Genomic DNA, 16,945 nt, shown 5'->3' with positions numbered 1-16,945 from the left:
GAACAAATATAACGAGTTTGTAAGTTTTTATTGTTGGGTTGGAATGGAACATGTTTGCTCAACGGTCAGACCATTTACCTGTTCTTGTTTCGATACTACACTACTGTTATACCCACAATAGTCCCAAGTTCTTTGGAATTCCCTATATAGGGTAACTGTGCCCTAATTCATTTTAGCACCTCTGTTCATCCCACCCATTTGAATGTATTAGTTAGAGCATTGTTTGCTATCTCTATTCAACGCATTAGCTTAAATGGTAGGATGAATAAGGTGAGTTATACTCGACTTTGCACTTCGCTAAAACACGATTATTTTACATTTTCAGGCCAGAATTTTCATAGTATTACTTTTTAAGAACCATGCAAAGATATAGAAACCAATTGAGGCGTAATCCAGTGACAGTTAGCCGAATTATCAACGAAATACTGACATCATGACAAATGAGATGAACAAGGGCTCGTCTACCCTACATTGTGAAGCCATACATAAAACGGTAGTATAGTTCAGTGGGTATTCTAACGTATTTTCTTGAACGCATTACTCTTTATTATTTAAAATTGTAAGTAATGTGAATATAAGCTGCACCATCATGAGCAAGCAAATTCATTTCTGGTCAAATCCTTTCACAAAGAATGATTATCTACAATTTTAGTGATTGCTGCTTCTTAGCGCTGGTAACGGTCGGCAAACTCAACGCACCACAAACTGCAACTCATTCCATTTCACTGTCACTTTCATCTAGCAGCCCAGATCAATCAATGAATTTTCTGTTTTCACAAACATTGGCCAGCAACAGGCAAATGCTGAAGCTGAACACCCATAAGGCGTCAATTTTTGTTATTAATGCCAATTGACGTAATTTGAAATAAATGAGATATACGACAGGTTACGCACATTCCCGATAGCCCGATAGTTGCTATCGAACATCCATAACTATGCACATATTAGTACAAAGAAATACGTATAACGAAGTGGCATCAAGTCTCTGCCTCGACGTTATCGCTCTGGTTCATGAAATCTAAGGCCATCGGAGGAATAAAAAGAGATCAAACGATCAGCAAGCGGTCATGACAGCAACATACATACATTCCCTTGGATGAAACCTCGACGAAAAGTGTGCTCAATTCCAGGCGTTCCAAAGAAAGCGAAATGAAGAAAGTGGAATTAGAACATTTGTTCATGGCTATTAGCATTAACCATCTGGGTTTGATTTTTAGTGTGGTTCTGATGATTATTTCGTGGCACCAGACAGTGACCAAGGCCAATTCAAATATGCGCAACTGCTTTTACGATGAATGAATGAAGAATAATATGAAATGCTAAAACATCTACGTTTACTAACGCACGTACATTTTGTGGCATAGATGAGTAACGTTTTTATGATTTCAAGAATCATTATCATTATTAATCGCGCGAGATAGTAACACAAAGTTTTCATATCAATGCAACATTTGGAGTAGTCAAAAGGCCACTTGAAAGACAGATGCCCTGGTAAACCCATAGCGAATGCAAACATTCGTAAGTAGTATGGACGCGCACTATTCTTGTTGCTGCTGGTCAGAAATCGGAGTTTGTGTAAATAAAAATCTTCGAAAGTCTCAGTCTTAAGCTGCAATTAAAGTATAAATAACTTACACGGGAGGATAACGTAGGTTTATCCAAGGGGAATCCCAAGGGACTATTTTTGATGGGTTCTAAAAGCTCAACGTGTGGATTAAAAACTGCATTTATTTTGAAACGGGTTAGAAAAAAAACTGAAAGTTCAGTTCACTTTTTCCTACGAATAATTTTTATTACTTTGCTTAAGAAATTAGTTTACGCCAATTCTTGAAGTTAGGAGGTTTTTTATAGAGCAAGCCCAAAAACAGTGCATGTTTGAGAATATAAATACACTCAAGTTTTTTTACGCGGTTTTTTTGCGCGGTATTTTTTTACGCGTTTTTTTACGCGAATTTTGAAATTTACGAGGTTTTCATTTACGCGGTTTTTGGAATTTACGCGGTATCCATCAATCCCTTTAACGCGGATTCTTAAATTTAATTGGTCTTCATTTACGCGGATTTTGAAATTTACGCGGTTTTCATTTACGCAGATTTTGAAATTTACGCGGTTTTCATTTACGCGGATTTTGAAATTTACGCGGATTTTGAAATATTCCGAAAATACCCATATTGATTGGGTTATAGCGAATTTCGCGAAACCGGAAGTCGCCACCTTGGATTTCAAAATGGCGCCAAGCATAAATTTCTGGAAACTACTCTTCAAGACCATTCCGACAATACCCATATTGCATGGGTTGTAGGGAATTTTCGCTAAACCGGATGTCGCCGTCTTGGATTTCAAAATGGCGTCAAACATAAATTTCTAGCACCTACTTGTCAATACCATTCCGAAAATACCCATATTAATTGGGTTATAGCGCATTTCGCTAAACCGGAAGTCGCCATTTTTGATTTCAAAATGGCGTCAAAAATTAATTTCTAGTACCTACTCTTCAAGACCATTCCGACAATACCCATATTGATTAGGTTATAGCGAATTTCACTGAACCGGAAGTCGCCATCTTTGATTTCAAAATGGCGTCAAAAATCAATTTCTGACGCCTACTCTTTAAGACCATTCCGAAAATACCCATATTGATTGGGTATAGCGAATTTCACTAAACCGGAAGTCGCCATCGTTGATTTCAAAATGGCGTCAAAAATCAATTTCTGGCACCTACTCTTCAAGACCATTCCGAAAATACCCATATTGATTGGGTTATAGCGAATTTCACTGAACCGGAAGTCGCCATCTTTGATTTCAAAATGGCGTCAAAAATCAATTTCTGACGCCTACTCTTTAAGACCATTCCGAAAATACCCATATTGATTGGGTATAGCGAATTTCACTAAACCGGAAGTCGCCATCGTTGATTTCAAAATGGCGTCAAAAATCAATTTCTGGCACCTACTCTTCAAGACCATTCCGAAAATACCCATATTGATTGGGTTATAGCGAATTTCACTGAACCGGAAGTCGCCATCTTTGATTTCAAAATGGCGTCAAAAATCAATTTCTGACGCCTACTCTTTAAGACCATTCCGAAAATACCCATATTGATTGGGTATAGCGAATTTCACTAAACCGGAAGTCGCCATCGTTGATTTCAAAATGGCGTCAAAAATCAATTTCTGGCACCTACTCTTCAAGACCATTCCGAAAATACCCATATTGATTGGGTTATAGCGAATTTCACTGAACCGGAAGTCGCCATCTTTGATTTCAAAATGGCGTCAAAAATCAATTTCTGGAACCTACTCTTCAAGACCATTCCGAAAATACCCATATTGTTGGTGTGCGGGCCATAAGGAATCTTCCAGACCCGTCTCTTCCATCTTTCCGAAAATCTTCTAAGTCTTTTGGAATCCAAAGGGCTTAGAATAATTTTTGCAAAAACCGTGTTAATGGCGAAATCCGCGCAAAATAAAAACTGCCAAAATACTTCTAAGTTCTTTGCATTTTAAAGGACTTAGAATATTTTTGCAAAAACCGCGTAATTGGAAAATCCGCGTAAAAAACCGCGTTAATTGGAAAATCCGCGTAAAAAAACCTCGTAAAAAAACCGCGCAAAAAAAAAACCGCGTAAAAAACCTGGGTGTATGTGTTTGTGAAACAAGGAGCACTTTCTTGTACATACCATGTTAAGGTTACTGGGCTTTTGGAACAGTAATCCTATATATTTATCATGAGTAACCGGTCATTCCGGTACTACTGGCAATGAATATACGGCAGAATTGGATAAAGCACGCACTCCAGTAAACTTCATTGGCGCAGAACAAAACCAAGACTCACTCTTGGGCTGTTCCGAACATGCTCACATGCTTGCAAACTTGCGTCTAAAAAACTTTTCTACCGAAGGTGCGTTCGAAAATGTCACAGAATTTGAATGGCTGGCGTCCAAAATGGGCTAATCTGCATTTTTTCCGAAATTGACATTTTTACATTTTTTGATAGCTCTAAGTAAGGAAAGGACGAGTGAATTGCGGGTTACCCCTTTTTGGACGCTAGGTATCCCCAGGGTTACAACCTTGAACTACGAAAATGCTTGTGAATGGTAAGGTAGTTCATGTAATGGCCTTATTTTCTAGACAACATGGGTCAATGAACTACTAATAAATTCGGGTATTTTAATAATAAAAACATCAATTTTCATAAAAATGGAATTGTGTTAGTAGATTAGGAGGTATGGCTTGGTAGACACGAAATTCGTTCGCGATCGATTTCCGAAAATTTTAATGGAGCAACTTGAACTTCTTATAGCCGGCCATAGGGAGCGTTGCTTCTTATTTATACTGCAATGATAATTTCTAGATTTGTTTTGTTTTCGTTACGCTTGAACTTGAACTTCACGTTAAATAGCGAGAAAATGTTTTAAAACATTCTCAATTGGGACTGGTGGTATCCAACGGGGAAAAACAATCGGAAATGGTGAGTGAAGCTAAGCAATCATGCGAAAAAAATTCCCCCCAGAGGCGAGATTCGAACTCGCAGCTTTTGAGACTCCGGCCCAATGCACTAATCCTTATGCTATCCCTGGGTATGGTGACATCCCAGAATGAACATATGATTATCCCACTGGCGACGGTGATCGTACCCTGCCTGCAAAGCGAGAATCACACACAACGGCAGCTGATCATCCCAACACATTTGATCTATTTAATTTCCCCGCTAGATACCAATTGGATTTTTTACAAATATTTTTGACAGAAATACCTAGCAAGAGGAAATAAAGCAAGAGTCTTGAAAAAAAAATTATCAAGCATAGTAACACGCCAAAGGTTCAACAAAAAACTCGGTTTTATTTGTGTAATTGCGTAATCGTAGTTACAAAGATCACACGAATAATACTCAGCACGCTGAGGAATAGCCATGTGATAACTCGATTCAATCAAACAATCAGCAGATAACGTGATAGTAATGTGTTTGAAACATGAGCGACAGAAAATGAAAATCGCAAGGGCAGATCATGCTTTGTAAAACCCACTTTAAATTTATTAGCATGTGAAATTAGGAAATAAATTTTGAGTGTAAAAATCGGACTGAGATCAGCAGCGGATCCAGGGGGAGGGTCTTGGGGGTCCGGACCCCCTGAAAATCTTTAACTTCTTGAGAAATTTTAAAATAGTTTCTATTTTAAATTCTTTCTAAGTTCATAATCATTCGAAACCAGATTCGGTTACCAAAACCGATTTTAATTAAATGAGGGTATTACATGTATCGTATTGTACACTTCAAACTCGAAATTTTGAACCCCCTCCGAAATTGTTTTCTGGATCCGCTCCTGACTGAGATCCTTCAGCATAACAATCGCTTTAAAAGTTTTTGACTGTAAAACTCGGAAGATGAACTTCCAGTAAAAGAACCGGATATTGTAACGTTCAAGATTAAAAGTCGGCTTAACAAGACTTCTTTGTAAGAATCTGATATTTTTTGTGGTTTTTATACAAATGGTTAATTTTATCCGACTCTTACAGCGGCGAGCCACTGTCCGATTTTTACGCTTAATGTATATCCCGTTTTTGAATTCTTATATATTTGAAACGGGTTTTACAAAGTTACAGGTTAGTCTATTCGAGCGACTTTTATTTTCGGATGCTCACGGGCAGTCAATATCAGCCACGGAAGCGTTAAATTGAAGATTCAGTATGATAATGGATAGTGCAGTTTGTTCACCCATCAGTTTCACAAAACCGGCATTTTTAAAAAATATTCTCGAGTCAAAATGATCTGATTGACTGTGAACAATTTTATTGGCCAGTACGAGATCTGCCGAACAACGATTAAAACTCATTGTGTGAAAGTACACCGAAATCTTGAATGTAATTTCATTTAAATTGAAAATATCATAAAATTGAATTCATGCGAAATTCGCGTGATAACACAGCGTTGATAATAGTGATTAGAAACCGGATCAAAAAATTATATATATATTGCCTTCGAATAAATAATTTTCGTGCAGACTAAATTACTATGCAAAAATTGAATATTTCTCTACTTATATTAAAGTCGTATAGGTGAAAAACGCTATTGAGAGTTAAACCGTGTCCCCACATCTACAAATCGCCTGGTAGCTCAGAAATTTTTATACTGAGATCAAGCAACTCGGCAAGTTGCATGGAGAAAATACACTCACGCGCATTTTCGGTGCTGGATGGCACTGCATGAAAAAAGTTAATTTCACATTTGTGCGGACAGAGGGCGCAACCGCCTACTTTTTAACGAAGAAAGATAGAACTTTGTAGAAGATACCTGATTTCTGTTTCCCTCCATTGTAAAGCTTTTAATGATGCCCTTTATCTGGTGAAATGTGAAACTAAGGTTTATCACTTCAGGATTCGAACCTGTAAGCCTTGGAACTCCGACCAAATGCACTAACTCTAAAGCTATCCCTGAGCTATGATGACGTACCACTACCTCTAAAGCGAGATTACACGCTACCACCGCCCGCTACCCAACACATTTGATCAATTTACTTCCCCAGATAGCCTGGGTTTTTATTATCGTCTGGTGTCACACTTATTTCAGTTCATAATGCATCGGACTTGGGTGAGAGACAAAACTAATGGGGACTGTCGATTTCTGTCCCCTGCCTAGTTTATTTCACATTTTTACTTCCGATTAACTCGAAATGATCTGTTTTCGGCGTTGGATACCACTAAAAAAGTCTTAAATAAGGTATTGGCACTTACGTTAAAATGTAAAAAAGCCGAGTTAATTGCTCAAGTTTGAGTAAATTAAATACTGCACAAGCAAATCTAACTAACTTTGTTGAACAATTCTCGTAATCGATTTGTGGTCTCCGATAAAGTAGTAGACAACAGCATTATTTTATAGATTAATACTTTCGGCGATAATCTTATGTGTACTGTGCCATCCCGCGACACGCACATAATCGAAATATTTTGTGCAACTTCAAGTACGTTGACCCGGTTGCGATTAGGGTCATGGATGCCACATTAAAATCTGCGTTTGAGCTAAAAAAAATACGTTTTAGGTATCACACATAAACAGGAAAAATTCTGTGAAAATCTGTGCAAAATTACCAAAAAATCTATGAAAAATCGCATGTTACTAAAAATCTGTGAAATCATCATCTGTAAAAAAGCATCTGTGACCAAAAATCATGGAATAAATCTGTGACATTACAGAAAATTCTGTGAATATGGTAACCCTGCTTAGGAGTGGGAGGATACTGGTAATTTTATATTTCTTATTACTCTAATGGCTCACGTTGTCAAGCATTGATATTGTTTCACAGCATCGAAAATTGAATTAACTAAAAGGTAGCAAATAATTAAACTGTTTGCTAAGCCAGTTCAGAATTAAAGACAGTTAAGTAAAACCAGATGTCTTGCATTGAGTGTATTTTGAGCGTACTACATTTTTTTAGTTTGAGCACTTGTAAACTAATGATTTGATACTATTTAAATAAAAGCGGTTTCCATGTCCCTTTTATTTACACTGATGTCAAACAATTTATAGGTAATATTAAACAATACCGGAAGAATATACGGTTCCCTAGTAATTGTATCCAAACATGCAAATATAGGTTCATTTCAAGTACATTAGAGTACTTGCCCAAACAACATCGTCGACCGGCGTCAATAGGACTAGCCACATCACGATGAAATCACATTGCTGCACTGTTTCGTAGGGTAGGTCAGAGTGAAACAAGCAGAAAATAATGCAACGAGTCAAAGCACTGATAACAAAACAAAACAAAAAATGCACGCGAAACCCCGTCCTAGACTAGCTGTCGACGAGCAATTTATGCCTACGATTTCTTCTACATTCACTTCTAAGTGGATTTTGGAATAGTTCCAACAATACTGCTTTGTTTATTCATTTTTACTACAGACCGGAAGGAAATATGACAGTAAATCATACATTTACTAAGCTAGAGCAAAACATGTACCAATGACAACAGTTGGTTATCGAATCCCATTAATCGGTCACTTACTAATTGCAGTTTTCCGTGCAAACACAGCAAAACACCTTTTTTATCGGCAAGAGAATAGGCACAAATATGTGGTTCGGAATGAGTCATACAACTCCAGAGACGAGCGAGCAGGCGATGGAATCACTAAGATAATCTTCCGGGGAAAGAGTGATAGAAATTTGTTTTAGGTACAAGATTCCCTTGACCTGATAATATCATATATTATAAGATACATTCAGGTGCAAAGTTAACCTCGTCGTTAATTTTCACCTGAGTGCATATGTACTTATTTTTCATTTTTTCACATTTTTCTTTTATTCTTTTAACCACATTTAATTAGTAGGGAGAAATGAAAATTTAGAACCATAGTACTCAAGTGAGAGTAAGGACGTGAAATATACAAATCGGAAAACCATAAGTGGCAGGGAAACAAGCCAAAAATCTAACGAACTAATCGTTTGTCTTTTGCTGGTAGGAGTCGAGCTTAGGCAGTGTTACTACAAATCGCTCAAGTCTACCAACATGTCTCACGACAAATAGAGACTTGTTCCTATTTACCAAGAGAACCGACTTATATCAGTGGTTTTTTCAATCTTTTGCATTCTAAGCATAAAGGATGCACTTATTTTTTTTTTATTTCAATTATAGATGTTTTAACCATAAGGTCATTCGCTTCTTCGGATTAGAAAAATCTCTTGTGAAAAATTTCTAACCCTATGTCGGGGTCGGGACTCGAACCCAGGTGCGCTGGATGCACTTATTATAGCACCCCATTCATATGGAAGTCAGATAAATAAAAGAGATTTGCTACAATTAACAAAAATATTAACCATGACATTAACTTTTTCTAGTGCGTATAAGGCTTCAAAACTATTTTTGCGTAAGATTGTTGGAGTCAAGAAACACGAAAAACCTGTTTTGGTTAAGATATGTGCTAGTCTCGCTGTGTTAGAAGATACTCCATTTTTACTTTGAGATGCTCAATAAAATTTTCAGGGAATATTTACAATATACCAATTGTTGTGAAAAGATAGTGGAAGACTTTCTAAATTGATTGGTTTTATAATTTTTTAATGATATTCATTATATTAAAATTTCATTTTTCATCATCAACTGAAACTGTTACTGGCAGCACTGCACCAATGGAACCCAACCAATCTAATTGCAATAACTTCAGTTCTACTGATTATACTGATAACTGTGAGTGAAATGAAAGGTTATAGTCCCAGCTATCAGCCTTACTTATTTTTGATAACAAATATTGTCGAAACCGAAAGTTATGGCTGTTCAAAATCGTTGTTGTTTATAAACAACAGGACATGAAGGAGTTAATTTCTTACACGAAAGCGGTTTATTTTGAAAATGTATTCGAATACCGGGTCAATTTGTTATTTTGTCATAACGTGATTTTTCTTGAATAAAGCGCATCTAAGAACAAACGTTCAAAATTATTCGGAAAATTCTACGTTATTTTATTTAAAATAATTAAGCAAACATATTCTGGGATTTTTTACCATCCAGATGGGAGAAATTGCGATAAAACCAGATCTTCTTTTCTGATCTCAAGTGGAATATTATCATCTGTATTCTTTTGAAACAGCATCATTGATATATAAATAATATATTATTACAATATTATTCAATAATTAAGAATCATTTCAAATTTGAATTTCGTATCACATAAAAATTTTATTTATTATTATATTTTATATTATTTGCTTTTGCCTAGATGAATCAAATTTGTTTGAAGAATAAATATGTATATCGGAACAATCCTAACGCATAGCTGGTTGAAAATTAACGAAAGCCACTCACTGATACAGATACCGAGATTCCCCGGCATAACGAGGTATTAACACGTCAAACGCTTGACATTGAACCAAATGATTTTGATAGCCTCTTGTAGTGCATCCTTGCCTCTAATGAGTCACCACGGCTCGTAATTTTTTGACATAGGCTGCTTCTCAATAGTACTTCCAAAAGTTTAGTTTGCGTTTCAAGAATTAACTTTTCTTTCTGAATGTAGTTCTAATGAAACCTTGAAAGCCTTTTCAGAGTTACTGAGACTTTGAATTGTACTTACGGTTCTATGATTTAGCCGACTATTGCTGTTGTAGGCCGATTCCAGTGTCTTGTTTGGTATAGGTGGTTTTGGGCCTGTGCTTTTGATGCCTATCGCTTTGCCGATTGGTGCGATCCAATACCTATAATGAAAAATAACAAATAAAGTGAGTTACATTAGTCACCGTTGAAAAAAAAAATATTGAAGTTTGAAAAATCACCAGAAAGATTCTCAGAAATGATCGCTCTATTATTATTTTGCACAAAATCATTTTCGCACACTTTACATTTATTACTCATTGCGATAGCATTGCTTCCTTGTGCGTCACACGATAACGCTAATTATTATTTATCGCGGGTGATAAGTCAAAAAAATCGCATGGGGTTTGTTGCTAGACGATCGACGAAGACGAAATACATAGTTGCCGAAAGTTCATCCGATTATCGCAGGCTGCCTTTTTCGCGCGTTCACTGATAGACCGGGTTTTGAGGTTGAGCCGACTGCAATGAGCTAAGATTAGCAATTGATTTGAACTGCTATTAGTGAATAATTTGTGCTCCGTGGCACCGAACAGAACAGATAAGCGTTCAATATTATGTCGATGCACATACTATGAGTCGAGATAGAGAACTGAGTTGTGGGGGATATTGAAACCATAAATGTGTTTATTATTAAAAAAATAATTGTGCATGTTTTTAATGATAAAATTTTTGATAAAAAAATAATAAAAACTTATCCGTCGGAACATGGATGTAGGCATGAATTCAAAAGAACAGACCATAGGTGTATTAGCGACGCCAACAATTTATTTTTTTTGTTTGAATTAAGGGGGGAGGTGGGGGGGGGGGGGGCTAAGGGTTTTACAATAAAAAAATCAGTTTTTGTCAATTTTTTTAGAAAGATACGTCAAGTGAATTGATCGAAAGTTTTGTAAATTATACTGCATCGTTTCAAAAACATTCTGTAATTTTTTCATGCAAAAATATAAACTAGCGACTCGGTGACGAAGCTTTTTGTGGAACGCCTGTGGAAAAACACGATTTGCGGTGTTAACTGCCATTCAAAAACTACTTGACCGATTTGTTTCAAACTTTGCATACACATTCTATGTAAAAAATGCCTAACCCCTACGTTGAGTAATTGAGATAATTTTTCAATTACGGGTTTTTTTACTAATAAAATTTTCAAGAAAAATTTCGCCATTTTATGAATAAAAAACCCTCTTAATTGAAAAATCATTCCAAAAACTCAATGTAGGGGTTAGGTATTTTTTACTTAGAATGTGTATGCAAAATTTTAAATAAATCGGTCAAGTAGTTTTTGAATGGCAGATAACACCGCAAATCGTGTTTTTCCAGAGACGTTTCACAAAAAGCTTTGTCTCCGAGTCGCTAGTTTATATTTTTGTATAATGTACAAAAGTTTCAATCAATTCGTTTCACCTATTTTTCTAAAAAAATTACAAAGAAGCTGATTTTTTACGCTGGAACCCTTACCCCCTCCCCCTTAAAAATCTGTTATTCTGTAATGTACTATCCGGAATATCGATTATAATTGAGCACTCAGAAATTAAGCTTCGAACGTGTTATTAACTGTAGTGTTGCTCTGCAAAGGATGATTCTTTACTGTTGTGGTGTTGAAAATATAGCTTCAAATACTATCGCTGCATGGACCTCTAACCGCAGTTACAGTTTACACAACAACATCATGTTTTGCTACCGAAACAATTGTTTGACGCTCTTGTTGGGGGTTACATGAGCTTGGACCCTTTTTTCAACGCTATTGATCGGAATCAGCTGAAATTGTAATTCGAAGTTGTTTATTGATTAATATCAGCTCTGGTTATAGCTGAATTTACATCACGGCAGGAAAGGGAAGGAATGTTAGTCCAATATTTTCTATTTGCTAGAAGCCGTATACACGACTTCTCGTTAAACAGGTATCCCGGGAGAAGGAAGATTCTTAGTTGGGATAGGGACTCGATTCAAAACTGTACGTGATTCAAAACGTGACGACCACCATTCTAAATATTTGATTGTGAGTCTGTCCAATGTCCAAAATCTTTTTCCGCGAGTTTCAATGTCGATAGTTCGCGTCCAAAAGTGAACTATTCCCAGTGATTTGCGATATTTTTTTATAATAAATATTAACGGTTTTCAGCTCCTCTCTTCAAGGGGCCGTAGAAAAGCTGGATGCATCCCCCATGTGACCAATGATATTTGATGGATTCGACTGCAACGTTGCATCTAAAAATGACATCTTAGGAACCATCCATATACTACGTAGATAATTTGGGAAGGGTAGGGGGTACAATAAAGCCCGCGCCTGAACATAGAGAGAGAGGCTTGGGTATAGAAACTGTTCGCGCGAACTTTTTATTATGACTTTTTCTTTAATTAAGATAGTAAATCAAATTTGCCACGTCATTGACATAAGCGATCGTTTTTTTTCCTTGAAATATTCTCAATATTATGCAACATCTAAAGAGCCCATAACAGCATAGTATGTGCATGTTTTTTATATAAAACGGTATCATCGTAGGCAAATGTCATCACAAAATCAATGGAAGTCAACTGAATTGAAAAAAATACAGGAATACAGGAATTGTCCACAGAGGGAAAAGCGGGGATCAAAACTAAGGTTTTTCTCCACGTGCTACATGAACGACCTAGATGAGAGATAAGGTGCCGCGTCAGCTACATCCAACACGGTAACGCCATCACCAGGCTACATATAGTAGTCCTGGTAAGGCAGCATTAGGGTGTCCCAAAATCACATCATGTTAAAAAAGTCATCGGGCTCACTTATTAAATGAAAGGTTTGGGTATTACGACCACTTTCTTCTTCGGCGTGAGTTTGCTAAAACGCTACTGGTGGCGAAATTTTGATTTTTTTTGAAAAATGCGCCGATTTTGAATAAAATTTCAAATTTATGCCTGTTGAAGTGGTCCTGAACTGTCTAACTGTTTGGTTAGTTAGTTTGTACAAACTTTGAATTATAAGAGCGACAGTGCCATTAAAACTTAAGTAAAAAGTGATTTTTTTTGTGTTTCAGGATTTTTTCTTCAAAACTGGGTACCTACAAAATTTTAAAAGTGCAGGAAACACTTTATATAGTTGAGCTGAATTCAGAGGCGTAATTTTGCTGAAGAAAGTGTATAGTTACGGCTAATGGGGTATGAGTTATTTAAGTTTTTGTTAGATAACCTTTGACATTTTTAGCAATTTATCAAAAATAATGCTGTCCCAAAAAGTAAATCAGTTCAAATGTGCTTTGACCACACATTGTTTTTCGAAAAATAGAAGGAAAATGATGCAAAATGACGTTTTCTGTACGTCTTTAGTATGTCAGGACGAGGTTTAATGAGCATCTGATGATTTTTTGTAACTTAAATTATAAAAATAATGATAACTTTGCTAATGAAGCCAAGTCTCTAATTATTTTTTGAAGAGTTAATTCTCCATAATTACTTCTAGGAGGCATCTTCAACAAAACAATTGTGTCAGAAGATGCGCTGTATTCTGTTGTAAAACTTTTTCGAGGGTATTTGCCCCAAATTTGACTATTTCGGAATTATGTGATCTAAACAGTAAATATCAATTTTTCAATACTCACCTCACTCTTCTGCATTTTTCTCCACTTCAAAGTTCCTAACATGAAAATAAGACTTTATATACAAAATGTAAATACGCCAATCAATTCAGCCTTCCAATATACGCCGTAACTTGCCATTAACTCGACATATTTTTTTTTAAATTTTAGTGATTTTTAAACCCGCTAGGTGTCTATTAGTATACAAAATAATTTTTAAAAAAATCGTCAAATGCTCATAGAAACCGATTCTGATGTACTAGAGACAAGCAAAAAACGCCATTTTTCATCATTTTCCTTCTATTTTCCGAAAAATAATATGCGGACTAAGCCCACTTAAGTTGTTTTATTTTGTAGAACAGTGTTATTTTTTATGAATATCATAAAATGTCAGAAGGTTGTTTAACAAAAACTTAAATAAGTTATACCCCATTGGTTGTAGCTATACACTTTCTTCAGTAAAATTACGCCCCTGTATTCGGTTCAACTATATAAAGTGTTTTCTGTACTTTTTAAATTTTGTAGATACCCAGTTTTCAAGAAAAAATACTGAAAAGCACCAAAAATTTCACTTTTTGCTAAGTTTTAATGGCTCTGCCGCTCTTATAATTCAAAATATGTACAAACTAACTAACCAAACTTCTCCGTTTGGATCTCCAGAAGAATAAAAAATGCTGAAAAAAATCTAAGACAGTTCAGGACCACTTCAACAGGCATAAATTTGAAATTTTATCCAAAATCGGCCCATTGTTCAAAAAATCAAAATTCGCCACCAGTAGGAAGCGTTTTAGCAAACTCACTCCGAAGAAGAAAGTGGTCCTAATACCCTAACCTTTCATTTAAGAAGTGAGCCCGATGACTTTTTAACATGATGTCATTTTGGGACACCCTAGGCAGCATGCCGAATCTTCAACCAACAACCCTAACAAATTTTGATTGAAGATACATGCATTGCGTAAAGTATGCAGAAATGAACGTTTGTAGACACTAAATAACGTTCAACTGGCTGTTCGGCCATCTGTGGAAGCTGGTCTTCAATGTCAGTTTCCTTCCCCGAACAGCCTAGATAAGCCGTGTAGTATCGGTAGTGGTTGTCTCATCCGGCTAAGAATTGCACTATGGACCATCTGTCCCGGTGGTAAAAACCTCCAAACAGGGAACCCCAATTCCATAGTGTCATGCGACCCGTGCTATGGTTAAAATTATTGAGGTTTAAAATATCATCAATGGCGAACGGAGCCTGGGAAGCATCAGGGCGAACTTCTCAGTACGAAGCCCTTCCTAGATTCCTTTGTCAGTGATGTACTGGGCTGTTTACTCTACACACCGATTTTTTTCGCAGAGGTTTGGCAGAATTTTGCCGAATTTTCAACAGTTTGGGGGGGGTTGCTAAGGTTTTCAGCTGATGGAAGTTCGCTGAAACTTTCCAGGCGAATCTGCATCATGTGAAAGGAGCAACTGTCGCAGATTCACAAAAGAAAATATAGACGTGGCTTTAATCCAAGTACCATGGGCTTTGAACTTTACACCAATAAACGAATTTATAAAAAGAGGCATAGTAGCAATACAGTTAAATCTACCAACAACTAGAGGGAGGACTTTAGTCGCTTCTGCTTACTTCCCAGGAGAATTAGATGAATCCCCTCCACAGGAAGTAACTGAGTTTGCTGGCTACTGCATGAAAATAAATAAGCAGTTCATTATTGGTTACGATGCAAACGCCCGTCATACAGTGTAGGGAACTAGTCTGTCCAGCTAAAATTCGTACATCCAATAAGGACGCACCATGGTGGAATAAAGTCCTAGAAAAGTTCAGGAACATTTCTAGGAAACTGTTCAACCGGGCCAAAAGGACTGAACAGTGGCATGAGTATAAAAAGTCTCTTTCGACATATAACCTAGAAATAAAGAAATCGCGAAGAAAGAGTTGGAGACTGATGTGCGAGCGTGTTGAACAAACTCCCGTCGTTGTCAGACTACAAAAATCTCTCTCAAACGATCATAGAAACAGGTTAGGTAGTGTGAAGAAGGACGATGGAACTTTCACCATTGATTCCCAAGAAACACTTAGCATCATGATGGAGAAAAAATTTCCTGGTTCGTTTCGCTTAAATAATATACTAACGCAGAATCAAATTGAAGCAGAGCCTGACTCATATGAGGCTAGTAAAGAAGCTCACGAAATAGTCAGTGCTATATTTACAGACGCAAAGGTGGAATGGGCGATCGACTCCTTCGAACCATTCAAATCGCCGGGGATGGACGGACTACTGCCAATAATGCTACAAAAAAGCAAACAGCATATCATTGCATACCTGACGAAAATGTTTAGGGCAAGTCTAATACTAAACTATATATCTACAAGCTGGAGACAAACAAGGGTAATATTTATACCAAAATCGGGGAACTTCACTTCCAATTGGTGTAAAAAGGAGGACCTGAACATAAATCCCTCCAAAACAATCATAATCCCATTTACTCGAAAAAGGAAATATTCCATATCAACACTTTTGCTCAACGGAACAGTAATTGAAATGTCCTCTGAGATGCCATGCGAAGTACTCCATCAAAAGCATTAGATGGAATGTTGCAACTACTTCCGCTACATCAGGTGATACAACTTGAAGCGGAAAAAAGCGCATTGAAAATAAGTCGGCATAAACAATTATTATCTGGAAATTTAACAGGACATCTTGCGGTTCTGAAAGATTTTTCTATAAATAATCTCGTCATTGCAAATGAAGACGTGTTGCGATGCTGAACTTTGAAACTACTTACAAAATTATGGAGCCTGAACGGTCAACCTGGGAACAAAGTGGCCCTAGTCTCCGTCCAGGATCAGTAATTTTCTTCACAGATGGGTCAAAAATGTACCATTTGACAGGATCTGGTATTATAGGGTCAGGAGCTTCCCTGAATTTGTCATATAATCTGTGCCTAAAAGTAAACCTTTTCCAATAAAGAGAATAGGGAACTTTCGGTACTTAATGGGTTGATGGAACATTTGCATTATACCAGACGTATGGAGGTGAAAAAATGGTCAACGCATAAAACCGAACTCGCCAAAGACGGAGCGCGCGGTGGACTGGCGGGACCTTCTTGCGTCTCCACGTCCGTCGAAAGTACAGGTGTACGCGACCGTACACTGACTGAGTGGAAGTTAATCCGTGACTGTGACTTCAATTCGGCTTGGAGGTTGTTGACCACGTAGGTAAGCGGAAATTTAATGCGCGAAACATCGCAGGGGTTCCGATAAAAATACGAGAAAGTAAGGACATAATGTTGAACGTGAATATAACTATACACATCC

The 16,945-nt window shown here is 36.9% G+C and overlaps 1 protein-coding gene across 1 annotated transcript in view; it reads right to left on the bottom strand.

Annotated features, from left to right (window-relative positions):
- Positions 1-16,945, bottom strand: part of LOC131684178 (ceramide synthase 6) — a 53,477-nt gene that overhangs the window by 21,569 nt on the left and 14,963 nt on the right. Inside the window, exon 2 of the mRNA XM_058966828.1 lies at positions 10,065-10,185. Within this exon, the coding sequence (XP_058822811.1) occupies positions 10,065-10,185 (121 nt within the window). The remainder of the gene's footprint in view (positions 1-10,064; positions 10,186-16,945) is intronic.

This window comes from Topomyia yanbarensis, chromosome 2 (assembly GCF_030247195.1).
Source record: "Topomyia yanbarensis strain Yona2022 chromosome 2, ASM3024719v1, whole genome shotgun sequence".
Lineage (NCBI taxonomy): Eukaryota > Metazoa > Arthropoda > Insecta > Diptera > Culicidae > Topomyia > Topomyia yanbarensis.
Note: the sequence above shows the minus strand (reverse complement) of the source record. Positions and strands in the feature narration are given on the sequence as shown.